The sequence below is a fragment of the Prinia subflava genome, chromosome 3 (assembly GCF_021018805.1).
Source record: "Prinia subflava isolate CZ2003 ecotype Zambia chromosome 3, Cam_Psub_1.2, whole genome shotgun sequence".
Classification (NCBI taxonomy): Eukaryota; Metazoa; Chordata; class Aves; order Passeriformes; family Cisticolidae; genus Prinia; species Prinia subflava.
Genome location: NC_086249.1, coordinates 34,853,157 through 34,869,639, shown reverse-complemented (window position 1 = coordinate 34,869,639; position 16,483 = coordinate 34,853,157). Strand labels below are relative to the sequence as shown.

The 16,483-nt window shown below is 37.4% G+C and overlaps 1 protein-coding gene across 18 annotated transcripts in view; it reads right to left on the bottom strand.

Moving 5' to 3' along the window:
* Window positions 1-16,483, bottom strand: part of ZMYM2 (zinc finger MYM-type containing 2) — an 87,042-nt gene that overhangs the window by 52,705 nt on the left and 17,854 nt on the right. For 5 of the 18 annotated variants that reach the window (XR_010080010.1, XM_063394621.1, XM_063394622.1 and 2 more), the window contains exons 3-7: window positions 14,688-14,778; window positions 12,709-13,571; window positions 8,045-8,330; window positions 5,704-5,869; window positions 4,677-4,889 (exon numbers count right to left, since the gene is read on the bottom strand). Coding sequence is in view for 17 of the 18 variants with exons in the window: in XM_063394621.1 (XP_063250691.1) it covers window positions 4,677-4,889; window positions 5,704-5,869; window positions 8,045-8,330; window positions 12,709-13,571; window positions 14,688-14,778 (1,619 nt within the window). In the remaining variant the exon portion in view is untranslated. Of the gene's footprint in view, window positions 1-4,676; window positions 4,890-5,703; window positions 5,870-8,044; window positions 8,331-12,708; window positions 13,572-14,657; window positions 14,779-16,483 lie in introns of all 18 variants that reach the window. The other 13 variants (XM_063394623.1, XM_063394625.1, XM_063394631.1 and 10 more) reach the window with 4 other exon arrangements.

The following is a 16,483-nucleotide window of genomic DNA, read 5'->3' as shown; positions in this document are numbered from 1 at the left end:
CACAGATAATTTTTAAATGAATCACTAAAGTAACTTTTTAAATGTTTACATTTTCATTTTACCTATACGAAGTATCTGCTCAAAGAAATAAAGTGTTTCAATATTGGTACAATAACAGACAATTTTAGTCAGCTCCCATTCTGATTCTAGTGTGGTTTGTTTGTTTTGGGTCATTCTCAAAGTTCCTCTTGAACCTCTACATGTGAGGTTTGAACCTCAGTGCAACAGCTGGAGTGTATAATCTAGCTGTAATTGTAATCTCCAGGTTTTAAAAAATTTAAGCACTTCCAATGAGAGTTTTGTTCTCACATTTTATCTAAATTGTCACTTATTATAATTTTTGAGAAATTATTTTATCATTGTTTTATCTTTTTTAAAAAGCTTGACTTGCACAGCTGTCTTCACAAATGGCTGTTGTGTCACAGAGAAATTAACTTGCTCCTGTATATAAATACAGTAAGCATAAATTATGTTACGCACAGTTATTATCTTAAATTATTTCAGAAATAATTATTTATATTTCATAACTTTTTAATACTAAAAGACACCTAAGCTCATCAATCATTTAAGTTTTATGAAAGAAAAAAAAACAATGACCTCTCAGAAAATCACGCCATATAACACAATATTAAAGATCATGTATGTCAATTTTTAAAGCAGGTTCTGAAACTGGTATATAGGAAGCTAAGTGCATCCATCACCTTGAAAGGTGACTTATGACATTTGAGAAAAAACCTACTCTCCATCCCAGGAATAACAGTTTCTTACTCCCAGGAACAGTCTAAAGCAGAGGAAAGACACACTTTGCAGCAGACGGATTACTTGCAGTAATTTAATAGCAATTAAATTTGTCATTTTGTCAAAATTGCCATTTTGAAAGCCACTGTAATTTTTAATACCCGTAAGTTAAATTTTTTCACTCCAAGAAAATACAAAAAGAAAGTCCATGATGAGTTATTGAAAAATTGTGTTCAAATCAGTGTAATATTTATTTTTTAAAAATTGTAATTAAGTATATAGAAAGGTACAAGTAAATAAGGAGTTTTCATTTATTACTACTACAAATGTATAGCAATATTGATAGGTGTATGACATTTACAATATAAACTGCTTAATACAAAGCTTATACCAATGAGACCTATTTATTTTACAACTGTTTGTAAGAACACATTTGCTAAAACTCTTAGGTGACACACAATAATTAGTTGTACAACACAATGCTGGAATCAAATGACATTAACTTTTTCTGTATTATTTCTTTCATTTGAGTTTACTTCAGTATGCAATAACAACTGTCCCAAAATCTCTCCTTCAGCAGTTCTCCTTTAAAGCAAGATCTAGTAATTTTCAAGGAAACACTGTTACAACTGAACAAAACAACCCATAATTTACAAATTGTGGCCCACTGGGTTGTCAGTGATATTTGCCTAAAAAAGTCTAAACTTCTGTTCTAAAAAAACAGAACTCCTTGAACATACTCAGTTCAAAAAACCTGAAACTTCAAACCTAAATATTGTATCAACTAACTATTCTTAAGCATTTGTGTCCTGAGCAACTTTGGACACCTATAGCATACACCAGGAGAACTTCCACATTTATGGTTTGACTTTCATATAGTCGTAGAATCACAGAATGGTCTGGGTTGGAAGATCACCTAGTTCCAATCCCCTCTGCCACGGTCAGAGACATCTTCCACAAGATGAGGCTGCTCAAAGCCCCGCTCAACCTGACCTTGAACACTTCCAAGGATGTGGCACCCACAACTTCCCTGAGCAACCTGTTCCAGTGCCTCATACCCCATGTACAGTAAATTTTTTCCCCCTAATATCTAATCTAAATGTACTCTCTTAAAATCTAAACCTATTTCCCCTTGTCCCATCACTACCTGCTCTTGTAAATAGGCTTGTCCCATCATTCCTGTAAGTTCCCTTCAGTTACTGGAAAGTCACCCTGAAGCCTTTTCTTTTCCAGACTGCACAACCCCAACTCCCTCAGCTCTTCCTCATAGGAGAGGGTCTCCCTCCCTCTGATCATCTCAAGTGTCCCTCCTCTGTACTAACTCCCACAGATCCATGTCCTTCCTGTACTGGGACCCAGAGCTGGAGGCAGCACTCAGCAGAGCAGAGCAGAGGGGCAGAATCCCCTTCCTGCCCTGCTGCCCACCATTGGATGCAGCCCAGGACACGTTTGGCTTTCTGGGCTGTGAGTGCACACTGACAGCTCAGGGCCAGCCTCTCACCCACCAGCACCCCCAAGTCCTTCTCAGCAGGGCTGCTCTCCATCTGCTCATTCCCCAGCCTGCACAGACACTGGGGGATGCCCCAAGACAGGTACAGCACCTTGCACTTGGTCTTTGTCCTTCATCTGGACTTCTGTGAAGCCTTTGACACGGCTGAGATTCCTGTGCACTCACGTCAAGCTTGTCCAGTCCCTCTGGGTGGCATCCCATTGTTCAGGTGTGTCACTGCACCCTCACCTTGGTGTCACTTGCAAACTTACTGTGGATGCACTTGGTGCCTTTGTCTATTAATTAATGAAGACATGAAATAACACCTGTCCAAATATGGACCCCTGAGGGACACCACTTGTCACCAATGTTTATCATGACCTGAGTCATCGACCACCACCCTCTGGATGCAACCATCCAACCAATTCCTAATTCACCTAAGAGTCCACCTGTTGAACCCATCACTTTCCAATTTGGAGGGACGAACATTGTGAGAGACCATGTCAAAGGCTTTACAAAAGCCCAGATAAACAACATCTACAGTCCTTCCCTTATCCACTGGGGTAGTTAGTAGTTACTCCATAACAGAAAGCCACTTGGTTGGTCCCACCAGATCTTTGTTGAAGAGTTTCTCTTAGTAATACCCCAAACTCCTCACACTGTGAATATCTGAAACCTACCAGTTAATAATTACACTTAATCACGATTCCAAAACAGATGCGCGCAAGCACTCAAGCAAAGCTTCTCACAGACTATTATAGTTGCCTAGTACCAAATATTTTGATAAAGGAATTAAGAACTTGCTTGCATAAAATGCACTGTTAGAAGTGAACGAACCAAAACAACATGACTCAATTTTAAAGGTTCTCACAATAATGCACCAACTTGACACTACATATCAAGATTCTTGGTACTGCAACCCGCTCCTCCTCCCCAAATTAAACCAGAACATAAAACTTGCTACCCATACTCTTCTCACTCTCAAACACATATCTAAACATAAAATACAACAATATGTGAACAAATACATGATGTTCTGTCATTAAAGTACAAATTTTATCATTCAACCTCAAAACTCCATGTTTATTTCATAATTCCATGTGCAGTGTAAGTTATACTGGTTGTGTGGGAATGTCTCCTTTCAAAGTTAATCTCTTGCACTTTTGTTTCTTCAAGAGAAAGTATTCAAAGTTTCTTCAAATCTTTCCATGGCTTCTGGGCATGCCTACATTTTTAGTAGCTTGAAAACCTATCCTGTCCCTCTTGGCACAGCTGTGGCAAAAAAATAATGTTTATGTTATGTTTCCAGTTAGGCTGTTTAGAAACGCACGTTTCCAGCTTTGCTCTTCACACACAGGACAGCCATCCCCAAAAGCATCAGAGCTCAGCATCCAGTGAGAAAATACAAGCACACATGATGTACATTAAAGAACTTAAACAACACAGCCCTGCAATGCCTCCTCTCTTGGACCACTGGTTTCTTGAAAATGGGAGATGATGAAGAATGAGCCCCAGAGCAAGGTGCATCACTGGGGCCACGCACATATTCAAGTGTGCATTTCAAAACCAGAAACATAAATTTCTTGCTAGTTAAACAGCACTGTTGGAACACTACCCCTATAAATTCAGAGCAGAACGTTCCAAGCAAAAGAACCCAAATAATAAGTGCCCCCAATTCCCCACATTCTATATCCTCCCCTGAAATATTTAATATTTCAGAGCTATCCTATTATACTAAATATTGTGATTAGCATTTAAACCTCCTAGCCAGCATTAGCAACAGTTCAGAGCAAAGCTAGCTCTGCAAAATATAGAAGACTTTAGCATCAGGTTTCTTGATTTGGAACTGTTTTTAAACACAGTTACTACTATCTTACAGTCTTGAAAAAAAAAAAGAAAAACAAACCAAGTAAATAAAATGAAAGCATAAAATTGAACACATGGAAGGATGAAAGCAACATTTTTTTGAATTCTGTGCTGTACAAAGGAGATGAGACCTAGTGCAAGTACACAGCCAAACTGTCACCAGCTGGAGCCTTCTCACAGCAACATCCAATCTGTATGTTCTGTGTATTTTTTAATGTTTCAACTGCATACAAGTGAGCTTTTACATAAAAAACCCCATAACTTAAGGACCAGTAAAGCCTGTGTGGTGTGCTTGCTATTAATATACTTCAGAGACAACTAGTAGAAAAAATAGAAATTATTAACAAAGTTTAATCTCTGTTATAGTTTCATTAGTAACAAATAGGTATCGCTACTACAGCAACATCAAAAAGAGACAGTAGTAAAGGGTCCACTGCAGATAGTTTTTTCTCATAAGTAACAAGCCTTTGTTACTTATGTGTTCTTCGGAGAAGTAAACCCATGCTATTGGTAACAGGATAAGCTTAGGAACTGAGCTATTAATGTTTATTTAATTTTAATTAATAGGTAAAGAAGTTGTTACCTGCTTGTATTCACCAAGGCAGTTCTGACAGCAGAATCTTTTCTGCTGACCATCAACAGTAAGGACATTGTTTCCAGCTCCTTTACTGGGCAAATACTCCCCACAATGCTCACAGCAATTCATTATTAAACCATTTGCCATCCTGTATCTATTGAAGCAATGGTCACTGCACAGCTTATGTGTCATATTTTTAAAGCTAACTTCATGACGAATCTAAAAAATAAAAATAAAAAAGTATTCCATCACTAGACAATCACAAAGTTACCTGAAACTAGTACACCAGAAGCCTTACATTTAAATAACTATCTCACTATTTAAAAACCTGAAATGACTATGAAATATACAAGCAGAAAGGGATGTTTCTGCTGTCTCCAAAGTTCTAGGAAAACCCTCTTAGACTCATCTACCCTTTAGCCTGGAAGCAAAGATCAGAGGGAAGGATGTGGTAATGGCATATGAGAGCAGAATGGCCATTTATGCAATTTTATAAAATGGTCAATTTACAGGTAAAGAACCTGAACCTGGCATGTGAAGATTGGCCACACAATATGCTGTGTAAAGCAGTAGCTTGAACTATGCTGGGCTCAGTAATCAAGAAGGTGTCAAAAATAAATACATACATTCATGAGAATTTAAAATTACACATATTCTACAGATCTATAAAACCATCTGCATTACCTTTAAAATTATTCATTAAAAAACTAGGTAGTACAGTGGATCTTGACATTTTTTCATCAGCAATTCTTTTATGTTAGAGATCTAGGTTACAATTACAAGACTCTATGCCTCATAGAACACATTATCAGTAAAAGACACTTCAAGTTTCTGAAACAAATATCAACCTCTTGGAATATATTCTTCCTTCAGCTGCTCTTTCTGAATATTTAAGCCTATATATTTTAATATCTCAAAATACTGAAGATTTTACATTTTCTTCTTTTCAGTTCTCTTAATTCAGTATATTCTTAATTCAGTATATAAGCTATTAATGTCATTATTGAGAAAGACAAAAAACAGTCAACCAGACCTCAGTTAGTTTACCACAGATTGTGCATCTTGATTTATTCAAGGCTCCTTTTGAGGGATTCTGTTTATCTTCATAGAAGGATAAACATGATGTACTGCAAAACTCCTGGAAAGACTCACTTGAATCTACTTGAGCAACAATTGTACCTTTCATTGTTGTTATATCTCTGAAATACAAAAAAAAAAGGCTTATGTATAAATACGTATATATACAAGAACCCTTCACATGTTATAAGATTTAATTCTTCCTCTCAAGGCTTACATTTCAAAAGTTTTTTGAGTGTACAGTTATTAATCGCAGGATGAACACAAAGTTTAATAATATTTTTACAACTGCTGTAACTAAGTCTTTACTGTGTAAACTCCTATTTTTTTCTTTGGCTTTGAATTATCTTTTCCCCACTAAATTATTCTAGAACTAAGCAGTACTAATGCACCATCAGATGTAATGGTTGGAAAACACACGTGTCACACACACACACCTGTAAGCTTTAAAACTAAGATGGGTAAAAACCACTGGGAAAACAGGGAAAATGCATGTTTCCCTACACAAAAATGCATGTTTCAAAGACACACTTCTCTTTGAAAATAGACTTGTACAGCCCCAATAGGAACACTTGCAAGCTTGCCTTCTTCCATCAAGAGGAAGTCAGCAGAGTTTGGCTTCCCCTTTGGAGAACTACTAAGATTTGTGTCAGAGAGTGCTATCATTCCTGTTCTGCAAAACAAAGGCAGAGCTCCTGCCCTGAGGAGCTTGCTATTTATGTAGTTACAGAAGAGTTCAGAGGAATGCAGGAAAAGGGATTTATAATAAAACGCCTAAGAATCTTGAGTTTTCCTGTTGGGTTATACGGGGGAACAGTGCCACAGAGGAACAATTTAGTGCATACACTATCTTCTATTTAACTGTGATTGGGTAAAAGCATCATAGTGGTGGAAAAGCAAAGACTAACAGCACCTCAAAAACTGTCAAAGGTGACTTTACAAAGATTCTCTTTAATCTTAAAACCTACAAATAAAATATTTTCCTCATTATTCAAAAATAATGCCTTTTCATTTAGGGCAGTTCTGTATGTAGCCTCTTGCAATACACAGCTTAAGTATCTCCAAAATGACAAGGGGTCATGCATTTAGCCATGATTTCAGCCAGGAAAAAATTGTCTAACCTTCATCTTTATAGATCATGCTGAATATGGTTGTCACCAGATTATGTCTAAAAAAATAATAGCATATAAACACATAACAAGCAAATAGAAAGAGCAAGGATTACTTTTAACTAGCCCTGTAGATGGAAGGGTTTTAAGAATTTGAGTTTTCACACTTATTTTTAAAAAGCTAGAATCTCTTACATTTTCTAGGTTTTTGGGGTACCAAGGTATGAATTTGCAGGATATCAACATTTTCTATAGCTTATTTTTACTGAGAGCCAAGGGAAAAAAAGGACCAATAGCTAGCATCTGAACACTAGCCATTAATCCAGCACACGGGACAATGATGTAAACGGTTCTTTTCACTGGCTTAAGTCTGTGACTGAGCAAAGACCACACTCTCTGGAGCACACACTAACAAAGGCCTTCTTCAGTTCAGCAAAAAATTCATCCTTTAACCATGTACCAGACTGAGAATATGAAGAAAGTGCAAAAAGCTCAGCAAACGGTACACTGAAAGAAAAAGAAAGTACAGCCAGTCTGGACACTTAACACTACAAGAACACAACTACAGAAGACTTCTCTTTGCCAACTTCAAGTCTGACAAATCATGAAAAACTATAAGTCAAACCCAACCAGTAATTCAGAATAAGCTACTTCTAGCTATGATTTTTACTCCCTCTGTACTGCCCACTTAGGTATCTTCAGCCACAAAACTGCCAGTTGCCTCACTTATGGGGAAAACCTAAGGCTATTCCTATCCCTGTATGACCAAGAGTGGAAGAACTCCCAAATTTCTTCCAGCTTCTTGCTCATCTTTTTAAATCCTCTTGATTATACATCTTCATCTATCAAAATGAGTGCTTTGTCACACAACTCAAGGTCCACCTTTTTCATAAAGGACTTCATATATGAAGTTTATCTTGTCACAAGGTATGCCACAAGTTGGACACCTTGTCTTTAAAAAAAAAGGTCAGTTATTTTTAGTGTACTGGCTTTCAACAAAACAATATCCCCTACTCTGAATTAAAAAGCTAGTATTATTTTGTTAGACACAATGAATTCAACATTTCCAAACACTAAAGCACTTCTATAATCAGGTTTCATATCATTAATGGAGCAACTCTCACATGTGTAAGAATCTTACATAGTACCGGATTTAGGTGCTAGAGTAAAACAAAACACAAAACTCACTTTCTGCACATGACACAAAGTTTCTTTGGAGTGGGTTTGTGTGAAAATGATGAGAGGCAGGTAGTGGAACAGAAAAGGTGAGCAGATCCTTTCCGCTGATACGCAGTCTGTCCCTTTTGTAAAGGCTTTTTGCAGTTTGCACACGTAACTTTAACCTGCTTAGAAGGCTGTTGCTGGGCAGAAGGCTGGAAAATTTGCTTAGGAAGTGATGCTACAGATGACAAGGAATCCACACCTGGTTGCTTTTGATTCCTAGGAAAGGAAGCTGACTGGGATATCCAAGAATCTTCAAGACAAAAACCCAAACATAAAAGTAAATCAAGAGACAAGATACATATGTACACAGTAGTATTCACAGATGCATGATCATAAAATCGTTTTACTGTGGGAATGACCACAGAAGAAACCTATTTTAAATTCAGTTTTAATGTAAAAAATCCTGTTCGATGGTACCACTTTCCATTGCTACAAAGCTTCAGAACATGAACAAATTTCTTGATGGTCCCATCCTACATCTAGTGACAGGTTTTGCAGACTTCAATTCACTTGCACTGAGTTGGCAAGCTGGCAATCTTACCTTCAGACAAACAAAACTGCAATTAAAAAAAAGACCAACAGACAACATGGAATTTCTAAACCAATGTTTGAGACAAACTCTATAAATACAGATCTGAAATTTTCATTAGTTATTTTGTTCTAAAGCTTTAACAAGCATCATGTGTCCATCAGTGATAAATGCTAGAACTGGCTCCCAGTCCAGCCTTCAGCCAGAGATTTATACTGTGTAGCAGTGAACCTGCAAAGTCATGAGAGATAGATATGTCTTCCTCAGTAGACATCAATGAGCCTAGAAAAGAATATTTTGTTATGTTTTGGCAGTACACAGATCCATGTCCCCATGTTTCAGACTCCACTGGTTTTCAAACTGTGTTTTTGGAAAATAAACTACTACAGAACAAAGTCATCCCTGCCCTTTTGTTGCAAAACCTGCTATACAAGTAACTCACATAACAAGAATGTAATCAAAACTTTTTTTTCTGAAAGAAATACATCTATAAAGATCATATGTTAAAGTACATGCTCCGTAACTTGGTCTGGAGCAGAAGATACAGGTCAGGGGGGAAAGAAGTACCCCAACAAGATGCCATTTCTAGGCTTTTCCCTAGAATTTAAGCTTTCATTTAAAGTGATTATCATCTGAATTTAGAAATGTTTACCTTCTGAAGACTGCCACTACTAATACATTACTTAAGCATGAATTAAAACTGAATAGAACCAATTTTGCATTATAAAAACCATTTGCACAGATTTTCAATGGTGTGCCAGTTAAACCAAACACTGTGACAGCACTTGGGACTTACCTAGCCTTGAATGTCTTACTGCAGTGATTCAGAGTATTTCTGGAGTGTTATTACAACTAATACCCAAATATAAGAAAGATTACTTTAAATTCTATGACTTTAGATAACAAATACATTAACCTACAGACACGAGCAACAGCCATACCTTATTCTTAAGGGGCATTATTTCAATCCATAATCGTTCATTAAATAGAAGGAACCCTTTCCTCCTATTTTCTTTCTTTCCCCAAAGGATTTTATTAACAACATATTCTGACACACAGATTAAAATCCACTTAGGGACAAAGTTCCAAGAACACTTGTTAGTGCAAGAAACAACACACATTCTTTAGCAGGTAAAAGACAATTTTCTGGTGTGACTTTTTAGCTGTCAAGGATATCCTATTACTCAAGACAAGCTAGAAATTTACCTCTTTTACTGCTTGAAAGTAAACAGAAGACCTGGAATGAAAAGGTGAAGGGAAAAGGACACAAAACAAAACACATTTTTCTTTAAAGCATTGAAGATGTTTACCTTTGAAGGCATGAATATCCTTACTGGCAAACTAAGAAGCTACGAGAGTGCTTCAATTTAAAATTACTACAAATGCCCTCTTCAAACTTTTCTATACTTCTACTATTTTAAATATACTAATATCCTGGTAACACCTTAACACTTCAAAACACTTTGAGATACTCTTTTCTCTGAGATTTCAAGTGAGAAAGCACATTGCCTCTCTTATCAGGAATGCACAGAAGGTGCAATAGAGCTACATCTGCTTGTAATTCCAGCAGCACTCAACTGCCACTCATGAAAACTTGAGTTTGCTACTCATTTGGGGGTGAAACTTTTAGCACCACTAACACTTAATTAAGGTAGGTAATAGTATCTCATTAAGGTTATGTCAATTATTCCTTATTTTCTAAGGCCTCAAATAGCCTCCCTTGATATTTTGTTGCATTTATTCTGCCACACACATACCAGAAGAACATCTGAAGATCTTGACTTTTTTTTCTTTTACTTTTTCCATATCCCAGCTTCATAGATACCGATTTTTATATTATGTCCTTTTCTTCACATCTCACTTCTCAGCTATGTTACCTCCTTTGCTTTAAGTTTTCTACAAAGGATCTGTAAAATCCAGTTTTTATGTCTTTGAACCCAGGTGTATCACACTTCCTTAGTTAATTCCTGGTGAGTTTTTTTACCTCACCACCTTATGTCTTCATCCTTCAGGTTCCTACCTGCAATTCTGTAACGGCCAAGTTTATGAGACTATACAGTTTTATGTTCAACTACTTCTTACTGTTATGTCTCTCCAGGTTGGTCCCCTCCTTTCTTGATCATTCCTGCTCTAAAGTGCTATAAAATTACCCTTTCCTGTCATTTATCCCATTTATTTGCAGAGTCATCTTGCAAAAAATTAATTTATTTTTAAAAGCTGAAAAAAATATGTCAGTACAACTTGGGGCAGAGGTGGGGAAGAAGACAGCACTGAAGGTTTACAGAGGTATGCAGTTCTTAAAACATGCTGAGCTACATACATTTGCATTAATAACCTAGTTCAGATCAGGGCAATTGTAAACTGCATCCTCAGTTTACTAGGTGTTGGCTCCTTCTCTGGAGCATTTCTGAAGCACAAAAACTATATTCCATTGAGAGAAACAAAACCTAAGTTCCACTCCAAAGAACATCTACATGGAACTCAACTACCTGGACCTCTCCCGAGCCCTTTGATATGTACCCCCACAATGTTCCTGCTGCTGAATTGGAGACATATATTTGATGGATAAGGAACTGGCTGGATGACTGCATCCCAAGAATTACAGTTCACGGCTCAATGTCCAAGTGGAAACCAGTAACAAGCTGTGTCCCTTAAGGGTCTGTACTGGGACTGACATCATTCAGTATTTTTTTTTCTCAACAACACAGAGAGTGAGATTAAGCAGACTCTCAGCAAGTTTACTGGTAACACCAAGCTGAGTGGTGCAATTGATAAGCCAGAGGGGACAGGACACCATCCAGAGGGACCTTAACAGCCTGGATGAATGAGCCCATGGAAAACTCAGACCTCTACAAGGCCAAATGCAAGGTCACTCAGGGCAATCCTCAGTATCAATAGAAACTGGAGGCAAAATGGATTGAGGGCAGCCCTGTGGAGAAGGACTGTGGGGGACTGGTAGATGGAAAATTGGACATGAGCCAGCAACCTGTGCTTACAAACAGAAGAGTCACTTGTATCCTGGTCTGTGGTGATTCTGTCCCTCTTCTCTGTTGAGGTCCCACCTGGAATATTGAATCTAGCTCTGAGGCCCCCCGTACAAGACAGAAATGGGCCTGTTAGAGCAGACACACAAGAGGGTAACAAAAAGTGAGTGAAGGCTTGAGCACCTCTCCTGTGAAGAAAAGCAAAGAGTTGGGAGTTGCTCTGTCTAGAGAAGAAAAGGCTGGGGAGACCATATTGCAGTCTTGGGGGGTATGTATAAAGAGGGGTTATAGAAAAAGATACAGTGAGATTTGTTAACAAGACCTGCAGTAACAAGACAAGAGGCAGTACCTTTAAATTGAAAGAGGGTATGTTTACACTGGACAAGAAGCATAACTCTTTTACAATGAAAGTGGCAAGACACAGGAACAGGTTACCCAGAGAAGCTCTGGATGCCATATCCGGCCATGTTCCAGGTCACGCTGGAGGGGGCTTTGAGCCTTCCATGGCAGGGTGGCTGGATAAGGTGATCTTTAAATGTCCTTCCCAATCCAAACCATTCTATCCTATCATAGACACTCCAGTGCTTACTGAGGACATCAGACTCTAAATGAATGTGTTGGACAGTAGTTTCCTGTTACACACCTACTGCTTCATATTGAGAAGAGGTGCATACTCAAGGAGAATGGACTAACTGTGACCCAGAAGAAATCTTCCAAACCATATATATAATCAGAGAATCATTTAGGTTGAAAAAGATCATCAAATGCAACCATTAAGCCAGTACTCCCACTAAACCATGTCCCTGAGTGCCACATCTACACCCCTTTTAAATATCTCCAGGGCTGGAGACCACTTTCTTGGGCAGCCTGTTCCAATACTTAATAATCCTTTTGGTGAAGACATGTTTCCTAATGTATTATGCCACTGAGCATATTTTATTCTAGTCGCAGATAAGATAGTGATGAGCATGAAGGGAATCAAGATCTTTCATACATACTAAGCTAAAAGACTAAGCAGTGCTGCTGGCAAAAATACTTTAATCAAAAATTCTGCAATCGATTTATTTCACGTTTTATTTTCAGCCTTTAAAGAAACATTCAAAATTGCAACTTACCAGGATTATGATGGGTCACAGATTCTCCATTTTGAAATACATCTCCAGCCACGTTCATTCTACCAGGATTGAAAGGTCCTACACCAGTCTTGGTCTGTGAAGTCAAAGATGGGGTGTATGTTTGCAAATTAACACCAAAATTATCTGACTGCAGTCCGTTAGATACAGCTCCCAAGCTGGCATTCTGCAGTGATGTTACATGTGTAATCATTAGGTTCATGTCACGCCTGTCAGCATCATTTTCTAAATGATCATCGCTGACAGAGCTCATAGCACCTCTTTCTAATGTAGTAACATTAGCAATCTGAATTTCAGAGTCTGGTTCTGTGGTTATACCACTATTACCAATTCCTGAATTTACCTTACTTCTTGAAAAACTGGAAGGTGAGAATTCCATCTCGTTGGTTCTGTTTTTACACTCTGGAAGTCTTCGTTCGTTAAAACTGGAAGCATTCTTCTCTTGTCCTTGATTTGTTTCAATGTCTTCTTCATCATCAATAATAATAGTTTCACTTATACTCCCCTTTCGAGAATTTAAGTCTTTTGGAGAAGGAAGCATTTTGCAATCATTTCCTTTAAGTTCTTCATTTTTAGATGATGTAAATGCACTGTTCCTTTGGTCTGCTACCAGCGACGTAGAATTTTGTGGAGGTTGTATAGGTTCGATAAAAACTACATCATCATCCTCTTCTATAGGCAAGTTTTGGAACTTATTAGGTCTAGAAACTAAAGAACTTGGTGGCCCTCCAAATGTATTTCCTACATTTGCAAGACCTGCTGCCATGGTGGTGTTCCCTAGCAGACTAAGAGTAGGTTCAGACAAGTCTAATCCTCCCAGAGGACTCGTGTCCATTCCAGATCTGCTGTTCGAAGAAAAACATAAAGCAAGAAAAAAACATATCCAACTTCAGCGTACGACCCAACTTTTCAGTAACAGTTGTTAAAAATATCTACAGAATTAATAGTTCCACCTTTTACTTTATTTTCCTCCTGAGATAACATGAAAGAAAATTGAGTTTTTCTATGCTCTTCTTTCAATGTCTTAACACCCATTTACTTTTGAATCCTATACACATCACAATGTTTTATCAATACATACACACAGAGGAAACTGAATCTTCAGTGCTTTTTATTACATGATCCTGATCTCCCAGGCCCTTTCCCACCCCACATAAGCAAGCAATGATTTTCTAACACTGCTAACACTGCTTTTGTTAGACTGCAAAGCAAGATCAAGAGTTAGGCACACAGAAAGAAAAACTGAATTCCTATTAAATTTTTGCCCTATTAGGAATGCTAATGATTTTTAAACTCAACTGATTTTCCCCTAACCTCACAGTGCCAAAGCTCCTTAGGTAGCCCCAAGATGACTGGAACAAAGTAGTAAGGAAGAGATGGACATGACAGGAATAGATACATTATTGAGCAGCAGAAAGTGGACAGCAACGTCTCATTTGTAGCCACTACAGATTGGCAGCTCATTTTGAAGTCCTGACTTATTACCTCATGCTCCTGCAACTTTCAGTGACTTTGTCTTGTTTCTTTTAAGAGCAAGCAGTGTTTATTCAGGCTACTTCCCAACAGCTACTTTGCCTGGGGAGATCTGTTTGCTTTTAGTAATTGTTCAGTTTGGGGAATCTGTTCTTTGTAACTGTCAATTCAACCATGAATTAAAAATTGTAAAAGTCAACCTAGATATAATCAAAATTAAAAAACCTAAAGACAGCTCTAAAAAACATCTGTACTAAAGATCAGTAAGTTAAATCAATCTCATTATAATACTACAAGAAAAATATGGACACAATTATAATTTGGGAGAATATATGCTTATGTGTGACATCACTGAGTTTGCGTGGCATGTTAAAAGGAGCTATCTGTGCTTTTTTATAAAATCTTCATACAGGAAGGCAAATACAAGTAGTAGAAATACCCTGCTCATCTATACTTACCCATCCAGAAATCCACTGCAATCTGTTTACCTTAATAAGTTGCTCCAAGCACTTTTATTTTCTTTCCTGTGGGGAAACTGATCTTCTACCAACTTGCTGCCTTTCACAAAAGTACTGTGGTCTGAAACAGGGTTGAAATAAACATTAGCTACCGAAAACTATTTCGTCATCTCAAGCATCATGCTCCTTAAACTGAATTTCTTCTAGATTTATGGTTTAAGTTCAAACCTGACTTTCAGCACTGTGATCATACAGTAAGAGAGAATGTGAGTCTATTCAGTTACTGCTGTGAATAAAGCAACAACAGCATTGTTTGAGGTCTTGTACTCTGTCACATCACATTTTGAGAAGGCTTTATAGAGAGGAAAAATATGCCATGTCTGGTAAGAAACAGCCATACACAACTGCAACTGAGTTATCAAACAGCAAAATTAAGAAGTGTATCTCTATTAGAATATTAAGGAAGTAAATGATTCAACTAAACTGAGCAATTGAGAAAAAAAATCTTAGAAGTTACATTTCCTTTTTTTATCAGGTCAACCTCCTTGTTGCCTGTAGCAGAATACACTATGCTAAAGTTAAAATATAAAAGGAAAACTACAGGACAAAATCAGGCCTAGAACGCAATATCAAACTTACACTGCTAATATTTTTCCCCTTGTATATATGTACTGCAGTGATTCTTAGCACAGATTCAGGCATCCACATCTGTATTAACACATGTGATCACTCACAAGAGACTGAAAACGTTCAAAGTTCAAGCATCTATTTATTCTTCAGGTTTTATAACAGCCATTAGGTTTTCCAGACTTGGCAGTATTTTTAAGAGAGCATCAACTTGTGTAGTTATCTACTGTTTGAGGACAGCCCTTAAAATCCCCTAACAGTAAAGATGCCCAGAGGAATAAAGGTCAAATACTCTTCTACACATTTACACTATTCAAGCCCTGCTGTCCATTAATTGAGCAGCAGCAGGGAGGGCAGGACAAGGACCAAACAGAAAAGCTGTGAACCAGATTAATCCTAGAAGAGAGGCGACCACCTTTTAATTCCTTCCTATGTTAGTCTTACAGTCCAATGCCATTATGTAATAGCATTTGAACCATAATAAAGGTAACTTTGAATTGGAATGAAAGAAGGTTTCTTACAAAAAAAAAAAAAAAATTGTATTACCAATGTAGTTGGCTTGTACCTCCCTGGAAATCAGTCAGTTACACAGAAAATTAATTTAATCCAATATTCTTTTACTTTTTCCTCTAGGGCTGAAAAAGTTAAGATTTTTCTGCCTCTCAAATTTTGCTGAAAAGAATTAATTCCATTTTTAAAGTTTCACAGGTTTATTCTATGTATTTTCTTTCTCTACAAGGACAAATGCATCACAAGCATATAAAGCTTTTACTAAAGTTTTAAATATAGTTGAACAGATGTGAGCAGAGAAAAAATGAGACTAGGCCAAGACTACCCCAGGCCTGATTCAAAACCTTTACGATTCCTCTTTTCAGAAATCCTTTGTAGAAAGACAGACTTGGGCTCTATTACAGTACATGCACATATCATGTAGCAAGGTTAAGACTCAAAACACGTATCTTTTTGCCTAAATCTATTTACATCTTCCACAAAGCTCTTACGTTTTAATGAGCTGTACCGTTAAGTACTTAAACAACAAAAAAAAAGTGTTTAAATACTAGTGCAGTCATAAGCATAACCTGCATATATTTCCCTGCAAACAGCTCCTACCACTCGACAACAGAATTACCCATAAAATGTGCAAAATGAGGTAGCTTGTTTTCTAAAAGTACGAGCAACAAGGAGAAACAAAAGCCACA